Raw genomic sequence first — 13,223 nt, 5'->3', positions numbered from 1 at the left:
ACAGTGGGGGTCCTCAGTATCATTGCAGAACTCATTGTTACAGTGGTGGTCCTCAGTACGACTGTAGAACTCATCCTCACAGTGGGGGTCTTCAGTATCACTGCAGAACTCATCCTCACAGTGGTGGCCCTGAGTATCACTGTAGAACTCATCCTCACAGTGGTGGTCCTCAATATAACTACAGAACTCATCCTCACAGTAGAGGGTCCCCAGTACCACTGCAGAACTCATCCTCATAGTGGTGGTCCTCCTCACAGTGGTGGTGCTCAGTATCACTAGAGAACTCATCTTCACAGTGGGGGTCCTCAGTATCAATGCAGATCTTATCCTCATAGTGGGGGGACCTAGTATCACTGCAGAACTCATACTCACAATAGGGGTCCCCAGTGTAACAACAGAACTCATCCACACAGTTGTGGTCCTTGGTATCACTGCAATTCTCATCCATACAGTGGGTGGTCCCCAGTGTAACAACAGAACTCATCCACACAGTTGTGGTCCTTGGTATCACTGCAATTCTCATCCATACAGTGGGTGGTCCCCAGTGTCATTGCCGAACTCATCCTCACAGTTGTGGCCATCAGAATTACTGCAGAACTCATCCTCACAGTGGTGGCCCCCAGTATCTCTGCAGGAGAGTATCAGGTATAAAGTTCAGGTATGTGTGAGTGTGTGTGTGTGTGTGTGTGTGTGTGTGTGTGTGTGTGTGTGTGTGTGTGTGTGTGTGTGTGTGTGTGTGTGTGAGTGTGTGTGTGTGTCAGATGTTTGACTTGCTCCACTATACTGTCACTTGTATGGAAAATGCAAACTGAAAGGCTAAAGAATGTGCATACTTAAATCTCCTAGTCGCTCTTAGTCTATTCGGCAGGGACATCTTGGGGAAAATGCATGGCTATTTTTTTTTCCTTCATGCTGTTCAGTCTGTCAGTGTATCATTCTTTAAACATGCTCCTTGTTATCTTTCCACTATTAGTATGATGGAAATGTCTGCATCCCTTCCTGTAACTCTTTATATGACTTATTTTTAATGTTTCACAAATCTTCTTAGTGCACTGCTTGTCAGATTATTTGCACCAGCATGCAATAATACCATCTTAAAATGGGAATAACTCTCCAAGCAGAATTTGCTATTTTGTTTGCATCTTACACTTTTGCCTCCATCAGTAACAGAATTGTAGTACACTGGACATCATGAGTTTATTTCAAAAATTGCAGAAAGATGAAATGAGTTTGTTATGTGATTGAAACATGGATGTCAGGAAAAACACCTCAAAAGAGGAATAATGTGAAACTCAAGAGGTGAATCTTGGCATCTGTCTTGTGAGCACATAACTTGCTGGTTATGAGCTGAGAATCCTGATCATAAGTCCATGTTGTTCATCTTGCTTTAGTTACTCTAATACAGAACTAGTTTCAGAAAAATGATGTTGGATCACCATCTGAGCTAATCGGAGGAAAGGATCTGAGCTAACTAATCTGTGATGTTTGTTTGTTTGTCTTTCGGCTTTTTACCGGTTAGGGGTCGCCACAGCGGAACTCTGGTTCACTAATGATCGGCGGTAGCTTTTCACAAACGCCGAGGTGCCAGCTCGACGTTCAACCTTCAACAAAGGCACGCCCATTTACGCATGTCTTTTGAACACCCACTGTGATATATATATCCTGTTTTTTGCTTATTTCTGAGTTATATAGCACTTTTATTTTTCTCACTGTGTGTGAGGTATTATGTAGAATTTTCTACAATTGTTAAGCATATGGTTGCATTTGTTCTGATTTTCTGCTAGGAGTGTATCATATAACTTTGCATTTAAAAGCATTCTCTAGAGTCTCCTTGATCCTTTATCTGTTTAAACATTTCTGCAGTTTTTTCTACCTAAGTAGTGTTTGTATTGTAGCATTGTCCATATTCAGGCTTGTGTTTTGGGCCTAGTTGTTTGTTAGTAGAGGCTGTGTGTCTGGGCACATGTTCCAGGCCATCATAGCTTAGCCAAGGCCAGTATAGCTTTTCAGTGAGAGTGAATTGTTTGTGGTCATTGGCTGGCTGAGGTTGCCTGGACTATGCCTTGGAGTAAACACCTCATTGGTTCTTTCAAGCTTTTTTTAAAATTGTTTCAGGTTTCAACTTTGTTACTTAAGAAGTTAACTTGTGACTGTTTCTGCCTTTTCACACTGAGCTAATCAGAGGAAGTCAGAGGAAGGGCTCTGAGCTAACTAATCTGTGATATATAAGATGAAGTATCCTGTTTTTTGCTTATTTTTGAGTTATTTATAGCACTTTTATTTTACTCACTGTGTGTGAGGTATTAAGTAGAATTTTTTACAATTGTTATGCATCTGGTTGGGTTTGTTTGTTCTGATTTTTGTTTCACACCCTCCCTCCCTCTTGGTATTGTGTTTTTATACTTGGTGGCTTTGTAGTTGCCCAACCCTACTGTAAATTTGATCTGGAACACTCCTCCCAGTCTAGTGTCATTACCTTATTCTACCTATTCCTGGGAGAACATTTGAGAAGGCCAACCCAGTTAGCTTCTGCTCCTCCTTTCCCCTTTCCACTTAAAAAAAAAAAATATATATATATATATATATATATATATATATATATATATATATATATATATATATATATATATATATATTCTAAGCTTGTTTCCTGCCTTTCCTATAGGTTGCCTAGTCCAGATACAGATTTGCTGTATCCATGACTGTTTGTAAGCTTCTGAGTCCCCAAGCCTTTCCTTTGGAGGGAAGCCTTCTAGCTTAATTTTGTTTCTTCGAACTAGACAGTTTTCTAGTTTCAGCACTCAAGTCTGTTTCTTTGAGCTCAGCACTTGTTCAGAACTCATTGTAAGCACTAAATAAGCTACAAATTACTACAGCACTCAACTTTCTTCACTTGTCTAGAGGAAAACAGTTTTTAGTACTTAATAAATAAGCACCTATCCAGGCATGTCTAAGACTCAGCTCCCGGTGTTTTTTCCTGTCTACCTGATGAATCTGGGCAATGGTGCAATGCAGCAATTGCCTCATGTACACAGGCAACCCTGTCCTCCTACCACCCAACACTACAACCTGTGAGAGATGCACCTATATAACCAAACTGGAAGCAAAGCTCTCTTCACCCAAGACTGGACTAGACAGTCAAGAGGAGAAGATAAACACTTGCGCCACACCACACTCATCACATAGTCCCTCAAAACCTACACCACCAAAACACACACATAGAAACACAAAACACACACCTACATTCACGGAGGCTCTCAAATAAAATCTACCCAAGCAACAGGGACCTCCAAAGCAGAAACACAAACAACTTCCACCCCCCAACACAATCCAAATGACACATAGCCCACAAACTCAGTGTGCCACTCAACCACATCCCTTAAGGCATAACAACGTACCCAACACTCTAGTCATAGGAGATTCTATAGTCAGGGACACTGATGTTTCACTCACCAGGCTAAACAAGTAGAAAGTTACTGTCCACTGCCTGTCAGGTGCCAGGATCCGCCACATAATGCATGCACTCAGGTAACTCCACAGCAAGTACAAATATGACTCTGTCATTATCCATGTTGGTGTGAATGACCTGAGACATTCCTCCCTGGACTACATGAAAAGAGGCATGGAGGAGCTTTCTGATCTTGTAGCCCAGGCAGGTATGACCCTAGCCCTGAGTAGTATCCTTCCATCACCCAGAATGATACCACAGTACAAGGACAAAATGATTGACTTCAACAATTGGCTAAGCTTCTGGTGTCATTCTAAGGGGATCCGGTATCTGTCTGCCTGGGATGACGTGATCGACAAACCACGATACTTTGCTAGAGATGGCCTGCACCTGTCGCCCTTGGGATTCTGGATACTGGCTAAGGCTCTTGCCACCCCTATAGTGCCTTTTTTAGGCAAGATTCAAATGACAAATTTACCACCGTAACAAGTACAAACAAGCAAAATCTGAGGGTAATGCTACTTAATGCTAGAAGTCTAAACCTCAAAATGCACTCACTTGAGGCACTCCTTAAAATGGAGAACATCGACATCTGTGCAGTGACAGAGACCTGGTTAAAGGCTCCAGAGAGCACCCCTGCATTACCAGGCTATAATTCATACCACACCTTTTGGCCACCTAACCTGGACCAAATCACTAAAGGTGGAGGCGTGTCCATATTCATTAAGGATATCCACACCTCCAGGCTAGTTGCCTAGCATAATGCATCTGAGATTATCCAAGTGCAACTAACTCTGGGCAAGACCGCAATGCAAATTGTAGCTTCCTACAGATCCTCCACCATGCCCCAGGATTCCCACTCCTCATTTCTTGATACACTGGAAAATAATAGGGTACAACCTAACACCCAAAATTTCAACTACCCCACCATTAACTGGGAAAACTACAAATGTACCAAATCTTGTGCTCACTGTTTTCTGGAATTCATAAATTCCAATGCCTTTGAACAGCTTATCCACACCCCCACTAGGGGCAGCAATATCCCAGACCTGGTCATTACCAACATGGGCAACTGGTGTTCCACATAAGAGGTCAATTCCGCATTGGTCAGATCCGACCACAAGCAAATCACCCTAGACATCCACATCCCACCCCCACCCCCATTAGGGAAACCACCTTAAAAAATGTCTCCAAAGCCAACTTCACGCCTCTTAAGACAGAAGTGGAAAACTTCACAACACCCATGCTGATGGATAATAGAGATACGACTGCTGAATCCTATACAATTGTACTTTATAAGCACTTACACAAGTGCATGGATCGTGCAATCCCTAACAGAACCAAGATGCTATCCTCCAAAAAAGGAAACCTATCTGGTGGTCCCCTGCTATAAACAAACTGTACAACAGAAGAAAGAAACTGTTGCAAAAAAGATTAAAATCCCATGATTGGAGGAACTCTGTGGTCAGCCTCAGTAAGAAGCTATGATCCCTCATAAAATCCTCCAAAGCTAATTACGAAAACAAAATTGCCACTGATTCTAAAGACAACCACAAAGCATTCTATAGCTATGTCAAGAATCTCAATGGCAACACTCAGATCTGCTCTGAGTTGCATCACAATGGCACAAATATACAGAGCCAACTGATATTGCCAACATCCTGGCAGATAGGTTCAGTGCTAACTTTACCTCTCTCTCATCCCCTAAAGGGCCCATTTCTATACCGGAAGAATGCAAAGTACCTGTAATCACAGCTGCACAGGTAAAAAGCACACTCTCCAAAGCCAGGAACACAGCATCCATGGGACCTGACAACATCCCAGGCTGCGTTCTACATGAACTACAGAACAAACTGGCACCCCACCTAAGTACCATGTTCAGTCATAGCCTAACCTCAGGCTTTGTGCCCACTGAATGGTGCACAGCAACGGTTATCCCACTCCATAAAGGGGGAGCCACCATGGACGAGCCTGGTCTGCAAGGCTATGGAGCGTATCATAATGGAACTTATAAACAATGACATTGGTAAACTCCAAACTCTGGACCCTACCCAGTTTGGGTTTGTAAAAGGCAGATCATGTCTCCTAAACCTGATAGACTTCTTTGAAGCGGTCACCAAAGCTGTAGATGAGGGTAAGGTGGTACACACAGCCTATCTAGATCTCGTCAAGGCTTTCGACACCATCCCCCACTCTGGAATTATAAATAAACTCACTAAACTAGGTATAAATCCCTATGTCACAAAATGGGTTGCCAACTGGTTCACTGACAGAACCCACACTGTGAAAGTAGCAGACTTTAAATCCAACTTCAGACCAGTGACACGTGGAGTACCACAGGGTTTAGTCCTAGGTCCTCTCCTATTTGGTATCTACTTCTCTGAAGTACAGGCTAACACAGAAGCTCTTTGGCTAACAAACTTTGCAGATGACTGCAAACTAAGAGCCATAATCAAAAAAGGGCCTCACTGAGACAGATGCCTGGTGTCAAAGCCATGGCCTCAAGCTCAATGCCAAAAAGTGCATTGTCATCCCTTTTGGTAAAAACTCTGCAGCCATGAACTACCACATAGGTGGTAGTCTACTTAACACTGAAAGTGTGATAACAGACCTTGGGACACAGGTGGACAGTAGTCTCTCCTTTGATAATCACAGTGCCACAGTAGACAGGAAATCCTTCTACATGGCACACCTCATCACAAAAGGTTTCTCATCCAGGACAAAATTAGGTCATTGTTCCCTTCTACTCATCACTCATTAGACCCATTATAGAGTACAACTCTCCTTTTGGTATGTACCTCACAAGACATCTACAACAACTGGAAAGGCCACAGAAATACCTCACAAAGAGGATTACTGGCCTCAAACAGATGCCCTACGCAGACCGTGTCAAAAAACTCCAGCTTTACTCTGTCGCATATCGCCTACTCAGAGGCGATCTCTGCCTAACATACAAAGCTATGTCAAACCCAGAGCTGTTGGACATGCTCCACATAAAGAAATCCCAGTCCCTCTGAGCTACACGCTCTAGGGACCTAAACCTTGTCACCACAATAAACAGAACATGCTGGAGGGATAGATTCCTGTCCCAGAGACTTCCCATACTCTGGAACAAACTACCTATCTATATCAAACAAAGCTCCTCATTAGCACTCTTCAAGAAAAATCTTGATGATTGGATGGGAGATCGGAAATTCATCCCAGGGATCACTTGTGTGGCTCTGCTTGACAGGGGCACAGCAAAATAATTTTCTTGGGTGGCAAAAGCCAGGGTACCATTTAGATAGGCTTACATAGGCCCTAGGGCCAATAGCCTAGTACCTACCTATGAACCTATAAGAGTTTTATCTGAGAAAGCCATGAAATGGTTAGTGCTGACACATGGACAGTGAGAAAAAGCCAAGTACAATTCTGATGGACATACAGCTTCATACGTTAAGTCTGACTTTTTGTGTAGCAGGGAGAAGTGTTTTTAACTATCAAAGCTGTTTTAGATTGTTGTTGCTGCTTTGTTGTGGACATGTGTATATCAAATAAACAGACTATAACAGCACTGAAAGTAGTGGATAACAAAACTTGTTATGCACCTCTCTGACGTCAAATAAGTACGTAAAAAGCTTGTCTTTTTCAGTTTTGGTTCATAGTCAACATGCTCTATGTACTATAAGCTTGTTAATTGTCATGCACCTTTGACATCTGTTGATTGGATTTCTTATGCTACACAAACACACACACACACACACACACACACACACACACACACACACCTGCAGCATAGTGAAGTGATTTAACATATTTTATAGCTGTTCATTGATGTGATAATTCACGTCAGCTGTCTGTGTGGCAGTGTTAGAGATGTTTTAGCATTCTAAACTGTAAAACACTTTGTGTTCCTATACTGTTTTCTTTCTGCGAGTTGAAGTACATTCAGGCAGGTAAAGCTCTATGTAATACAAGTAATTATGGTCAAGTTTCTGATTATAACTATTCATTAGAGAATTCTCAAAATGGTTTCAAGATATACACCTCTTGAGCTTTGCTCTAAATGTGAATTTCTTGAAAACATTTCTCAAACACATAAACAAACTGGTTATGATCAGTAACTTAATCATATTCCTTTGTGTTATTGAATTTCTCAGAAGTAAGTCTATTCCTTTTAACATGGAGTCACAAACAGTTAAATTACCTTATTTTTGTCTCTAATTAGTGCCCCCCCCCCTGTAGAATGTACATTCTAAGTTACCAGCCTTGACAGGGCTATATATCCAGAGTCACTCTCCAAACATGGTAATACTGCTTGCTGAGATTTTCTTTCACACTATTGTACAAAGACTGTGTTTTTTTTTTTTGGAGGTTGTCACAAACAAATCCAGTTATAGCAGTGGTAATACACAGCATATACTGCTTGCTGTTTCTAAGGCAACAGTAACATCAAACTGCATATCAGTATTGTGCAATGCTACAGTAACTCAACATACCATAAGGAACAGAAAAGGAAATAAATTCTTGTTCTGATAGTTATTTGAGATTTATAGCATGGTAACTACCCTGGCATTTTTTTGATTAGTTGAACTATTAATGCTTGTCATCCTGGCTGATATCGGGGATACTCAGTCTGTCCTTTGGCACTAGTTTCATCAAGTTCCAAGAAAGTTGTTAGCCTTGATTAGTTAAAATACATTTTTTATTTTATTTTATTTTACAGTTGTTTACCGGGAATGTCCTACTGGACATAAGTCCATTTTCAGTTGAGGCCCGGAAAGAAAAGCTTTGAGAAAATTCAAAAACAGTAAATACTATAATATGTTAGGTGGCAGAGATTAACACGCATATAATAGACAACAATTAATATACAGAGTATCAAATAAGTAACATCTAATTATTATTTATTTTCAGTCAGGTAAATATCAGCAGTTGGCAGGCTGACAGAAGAAAAACTGTGTTTACGTAGCTGAAGTTCTGAAACATCTTATTTTTTGGTGTGGATTACCCTGGGGATTGACATGAGCATAGGCAGTTGTTTAGATAATGGGTTTTCAGGTTTTTTGAAATGAGAAGTGAAGGTGGTAGAAGTTATATGGCTTGGAAGTGAGTTCCATTTTTTGGCAATGGTGCTGGCAAAAAGGGATTTGCCAGCATCTTTTTTGTGCTTTATGACAATTATGAGGTTTTGGTAACTAGATTGTAGGGGTCTAGAGGGTATGCGGGGCTGTACAAGTTGCTGAAGTGCTGGGGTTAGCTCAGGAAAGCAGTATAGTTTGTGTGCAATAAATAGAGGATTGAGTAGTAGTAAATGCAGCAGCTCCAGCCATTTGAGCTGCGTAAGGGATAGACAGTGGTGGGACCTATATGAGGCTTTATTAGCAAAATTGACGATCTTGTTATAGTAAGATTCCATTTTATTTAGATCAGTTTGGTGGAGATTGGTCAAGATGGGAGAGGCATATAGGAGGATGGATAGAAGATGAGTCCTTGCAATGGTTGCTTTGGTGGATTTAAAGATCAAGTATTTGTTCCTATAGATGAATCTGAGTTTTTTGTTTACTTTCTTGATGGTTTGTGCAATATGGATGTCGTATTTAAGATTGTTGTCTATTTCTACACCTAGCAGTTTAGTGTGTGAGGTTGGAGCTGATGGTAAAATTATTAGTTACGGGAGCTGGTTTGCTTGGGCCAAAAAGATTTTTTTTTTTTTTGGGATTGAGAAGATGTTTAATGTTGGTGAACCATGTTTCAGCTAGGGTGAAGTTATTTTGGGTTAGGGTTTGCAGTTCATTTATGGTGGGGGTAGCAAAAATAAGGGTGATGTCATCTGCGTATTGTACTATAGACACAGAAGGTGAGGATAAAGATATGTGGTTAGTAAATAGAAGAGTAAGGGGCCAAGAATAGACCCTTGCTCCATTGATCATATTTTGGAGAAAGTGCATGAAACAAACTTTGGCAGTGGACATAGCCTCCTTCCATATATAATAAAAAATATACATTTTTTTTTTATACAAAAAGGTGTGCTGTTTTTGCTTTCTGTGTTATTGATAAGGACTGCTCCCTGACATTTTTGTTGGAATAGAAAACCTCTAAAATGACATTGTGAATGACTGAATCTACAATGTTTCACTACTGTATTTCCATGCAGCTAGATTTTGCAGGCGGAACCTTTTACTTTCACAATGTAACAATTAAATCTTTTTTTGTTTACCCATGATGTTTTGCAGTTGTATGTAATTTGTGACCAACTATTGAGTATAACTGAATAAACAGTGAACATAAAATATCAGACAGCATATTATAATTTTCATTTTTTGCAAAATCAAATGCAGCTTTAACATGTGGAATATAACTGGGAACGAAGCTAACTGTAACACAGTGATGTTTCAGAACATGACCAATACACTTTAAATGACTATAGTCAGTAAGGTACATGACCACATTTGCTGTCTTTCTTGATGTTCAAAATTCATGAAGTGTAATATATCAGTTTTTTCACTGTTTAGGTTTTTCACACTTGGGATTGGTGAAGGGGCCTCAACATCCCTGATAAAAGGGGTGGCAACAGCTTCTTATGGTAAATATGACTTCATCACAGGAAAGGACAGGATGCAGGCAAAGGTAAGCATCTAAGCAGTGAATAAGACCACCGGTTACTAAAAGATATTTAAAGAGAAAGAAAAAAATAACTATATTTCAGTTAGACTACTGCCATCAACAGGGACAAAATGTGCTAGTATATGGTTCTTGAGTGCCCTCATTTCATTATGCAAACACACTTTAAATCTTTCCATGGTATTAATTACAGGCCATTTTCTTCATTATGTAATGTATTATTAAATGTATCATTACACGTTATATTGTTCCTGATATATTAGTTTAGAGGGCCAGTGTCATGACTTGGTAACAGACTTCATCCCTTAGTCCTGAGATTGCTTCCCTCAGTTGCTAATTGAAAAATGAGTGCCTCTGAGTAAGTCACTTAACATCTCAGTGTGCCTAAGTTGTCCATTAAAAGAATTATTAGTGTGAGAGCTTATCCTTTAACAAACAAATTAAAAAATGTAAAACAGGAAGAACTTACTTCATGACATTGCATTCATGATGTCAGACTGACAGTTGAAGTTACTAAGTTCGTAATAGAAGTCAATGATCACTTACATATGCTTATTTAAAATCAGTCTTGTTTCAGTCTTTGAAATCAATGTTTTGATAGTGACTGATGAAAGAGGAGTATTTTTAAAACATGCTAAACATTTGTTGTTATTGAGTATGACCTCAAGGACTTAAGCATGCCAAGCCATTTTTTGACAACGTTGGTTCTTTATGTTCTGGCAAATTCATATTCATTGTTTCAGTAATGTTACTTATGATCTTGGCCTCTGCTTTGCCCTGCTTTTGCATTCAGTTTTGCCCAGCTTAATTTTTTCTTGTCTAGTGAATGTTATCTTTGCATTATTTAGCCAAACTAGAGTCTTAGTTTTATTATTAGGCATTACAGTCAACAGTCTGGATTTATATGCTTAAATATTGACTGATTAGATCTTCTTGCAGTCCATGGAATGCGAAAAGTTTTCTCCAAAACCACAGTTCAAATACATTGTGGGGAATTTAATAAAGCCTACATGGTCGTTTTTACTGTGTAGGCATCGTGCCATACTGTTTACATGAAAATAAGCAGGTTTTAGATTCAGTAAGCACTGCTGGGCGGCACAAGCCAACACAGCAAGTTCTGTGGCATGCAAATCACCTCATAAGCAGGTGAATCTTATGCAAATGAGGCAGGTAAAGTGATCCAGCAAGCAGATAGGCATCTCTTCAGACCCTGTGTTAGTGTTTGTACTGCATGTGGAAAAATTCTGTGTACAGGAATGCAGCCAGACAAAAGGGGGTGTAAAAATATAGGCTATATGAACAGAAATGGCATATCACATACAGATATGAGCAAAACTATCCTCCTGTATGTCTGAAAAATTAAAGGAAATAAGTTAAAGTAATATATTTTTTTAATAATATGGGCATGTTTGCGTGGTACGCCACAGTGCTCAAACATGCTTTATAGATAAATAAATTTAAAAAAAAAATGAAAAAAAAATAATATCATATGACAGAAATGTATTAAGGGACCTTGCATGGAGTCTCTACAATGGTGCATTGGCGCTGCTGCTAAAGTGGTAGGGCTTTGTAGAGTGTAGTTTCAGGCTATGAGCATGGATACCTATGAAAATGAGGTGGAGTTGCTGAATAGTATAAAGGAGTAATCGTGTCCAAATATCCCTTTCGTGTAGGCTTAGACCCATGTTGGTGTTTACACAGGATGTAGTTGACATCGGGGGGGGGGGTGTCCACTGACCTCTAAGCATATTTTAGCTTAGTTGAGTGTGTTTGCACAGTGCGCAGCCATACTGAGCATGTAAGCTTGGGGGGGGGGGGTGTCCACAAACCTTTAAACATTGTTTATCTATCGGGTGCGTGTTTGCATGGCATGTCACTGTGCTGAGTGTATATGAAAAAGCCAATGATATTAATTTGTTTTGACCTCTGTTTAAGTTAAAGTAGGGCCATTAAATTATGTTAATTATATTCTAGGCAGGTGGAGTGCATCATAGTTAGCCAATCACACATTCTGCACCTACAACAGAGCACTAGAAAGTATACATACACCCTACAATCTGATTTTTCTCCAGTACTCTGGACCATTGGAGTACAGACTTGGGAATTGTAACTGAGAGAATACTAGGGGCTGCTGCTGCTCTGCTACATCTGTATGTGTTAGATGCTGAAGTCAGTGCTGCTGTTGCTGCTGACAATAGGCCTAGACTGACAAGGAGAAGAGTATTCAGGTCCAGGGTAACCTTCCAAGAGCTACATGAGCTAGTGATTGTAAAGTAGTATAGAGTGGACAGTGACATACTACAAGAACTAACTGAGCTCTGCCACCCTCAACTCAGATCCAAACCCAACAGAGGAGAACCCATCCCAGTGGAAACAAAGGTATGTGTAGCCCTTAGGATACTAGCTACAGGTACTTTCCAAAGACCAACTGGGGACATGATGGGGGCTTTACAGACACCAGCATGCAGGGTACTCAACCAGTTCTTGGATGCCATGCTACTATATGCTAATAAGCATATTTCTTTTCTCCTCACCTCTTAGGTGAGGGCCAGCAATATGCAACACTTCTATCATGTAGTGCACTACCCTGAAGTACTGAGTGCCATAGACTGCACTCATTTACACATCAAGGCACCACCTGGATGGGAGGGTAGAATCTATGTCAACCCTAAGGGGTACCACTCCATCAACTGCCAGGTCATGTACAATGCCCAGGGAATTATCCTTACTGTGTGTGCTGGCAGCCCTGGCAGTTATCATGATTCCCATATCTGGCATGCATCATAGCTGTACCAGATGTTTGCTAGGGCATGATATCCGATATGACCATTTACTGGGGGATGCTGGCTATGCACTGGAACTGTGGATGATGACACCCATCAGAAGAGCACACACATCCACCGAAAAACACCATAATGAGGCACATGCACAAACTATAAACATCATAGAGCATGTGCTTGGGCTTCTCAAGTCATGGTTTTGGTGCCTCAATATATCTGGTGGAGCCTTGAAGTACTGTCCAGCCACATGTGCACATATCTTCACAGTATGCGCCATGCTACACAATCCTGCAGAAACAACTGCAACAGGATCAGCAAAGGGAAGGGATACACAGCCCCCCACCAGTACCTAGGTCACCACAGCCACACTCACAGGAACACTTAAAGGAGGA

The 13,223-nt window shown here is 40.6% G+C and overlaps 1 protein-coding gene across 1 annotated transcript in view; it reads left to right on the top strand.

Moving 5' to 3' along the window:
• The window catches only part of LOC122808576 (von Willebrand factor A domain-containing protein 5A-like), a 582,047-nt gene that overhangs the window by 506,657 nt on the left and 62,167 nt on the right, over positions 1-13,223 (top strand). The window contains exon 11 of the mRNA XM_044079534.1: positions 9,943-10,057. Coding sequence (XP_043935469.1) covers positions 9,943-10,057 — 115 coding nt within the window. The remainder of the gene's footprint in view (positions 1-9,942; positions 10,058-13,223) is intronic.

This window comes from Protopterus annectens, chromosome 8.part0 (genome assembly GCF_019279795.1).
Source record: "Protopterus annectens isolate FY-2018-M chromosome 8.part0, PAN1.0, whole genome shotgun sequence".
NCBI classification, from domain to species: Eukaryota; Metazoa; Chordata; order Ceratodontiformes; family Protopteridae; genus Protopterus; species Protopterus annectens.
Note: the sequence above shows the minus strand (reverse complement) of the source record. Positions and strands in the feature narration are given on the sequence as shown.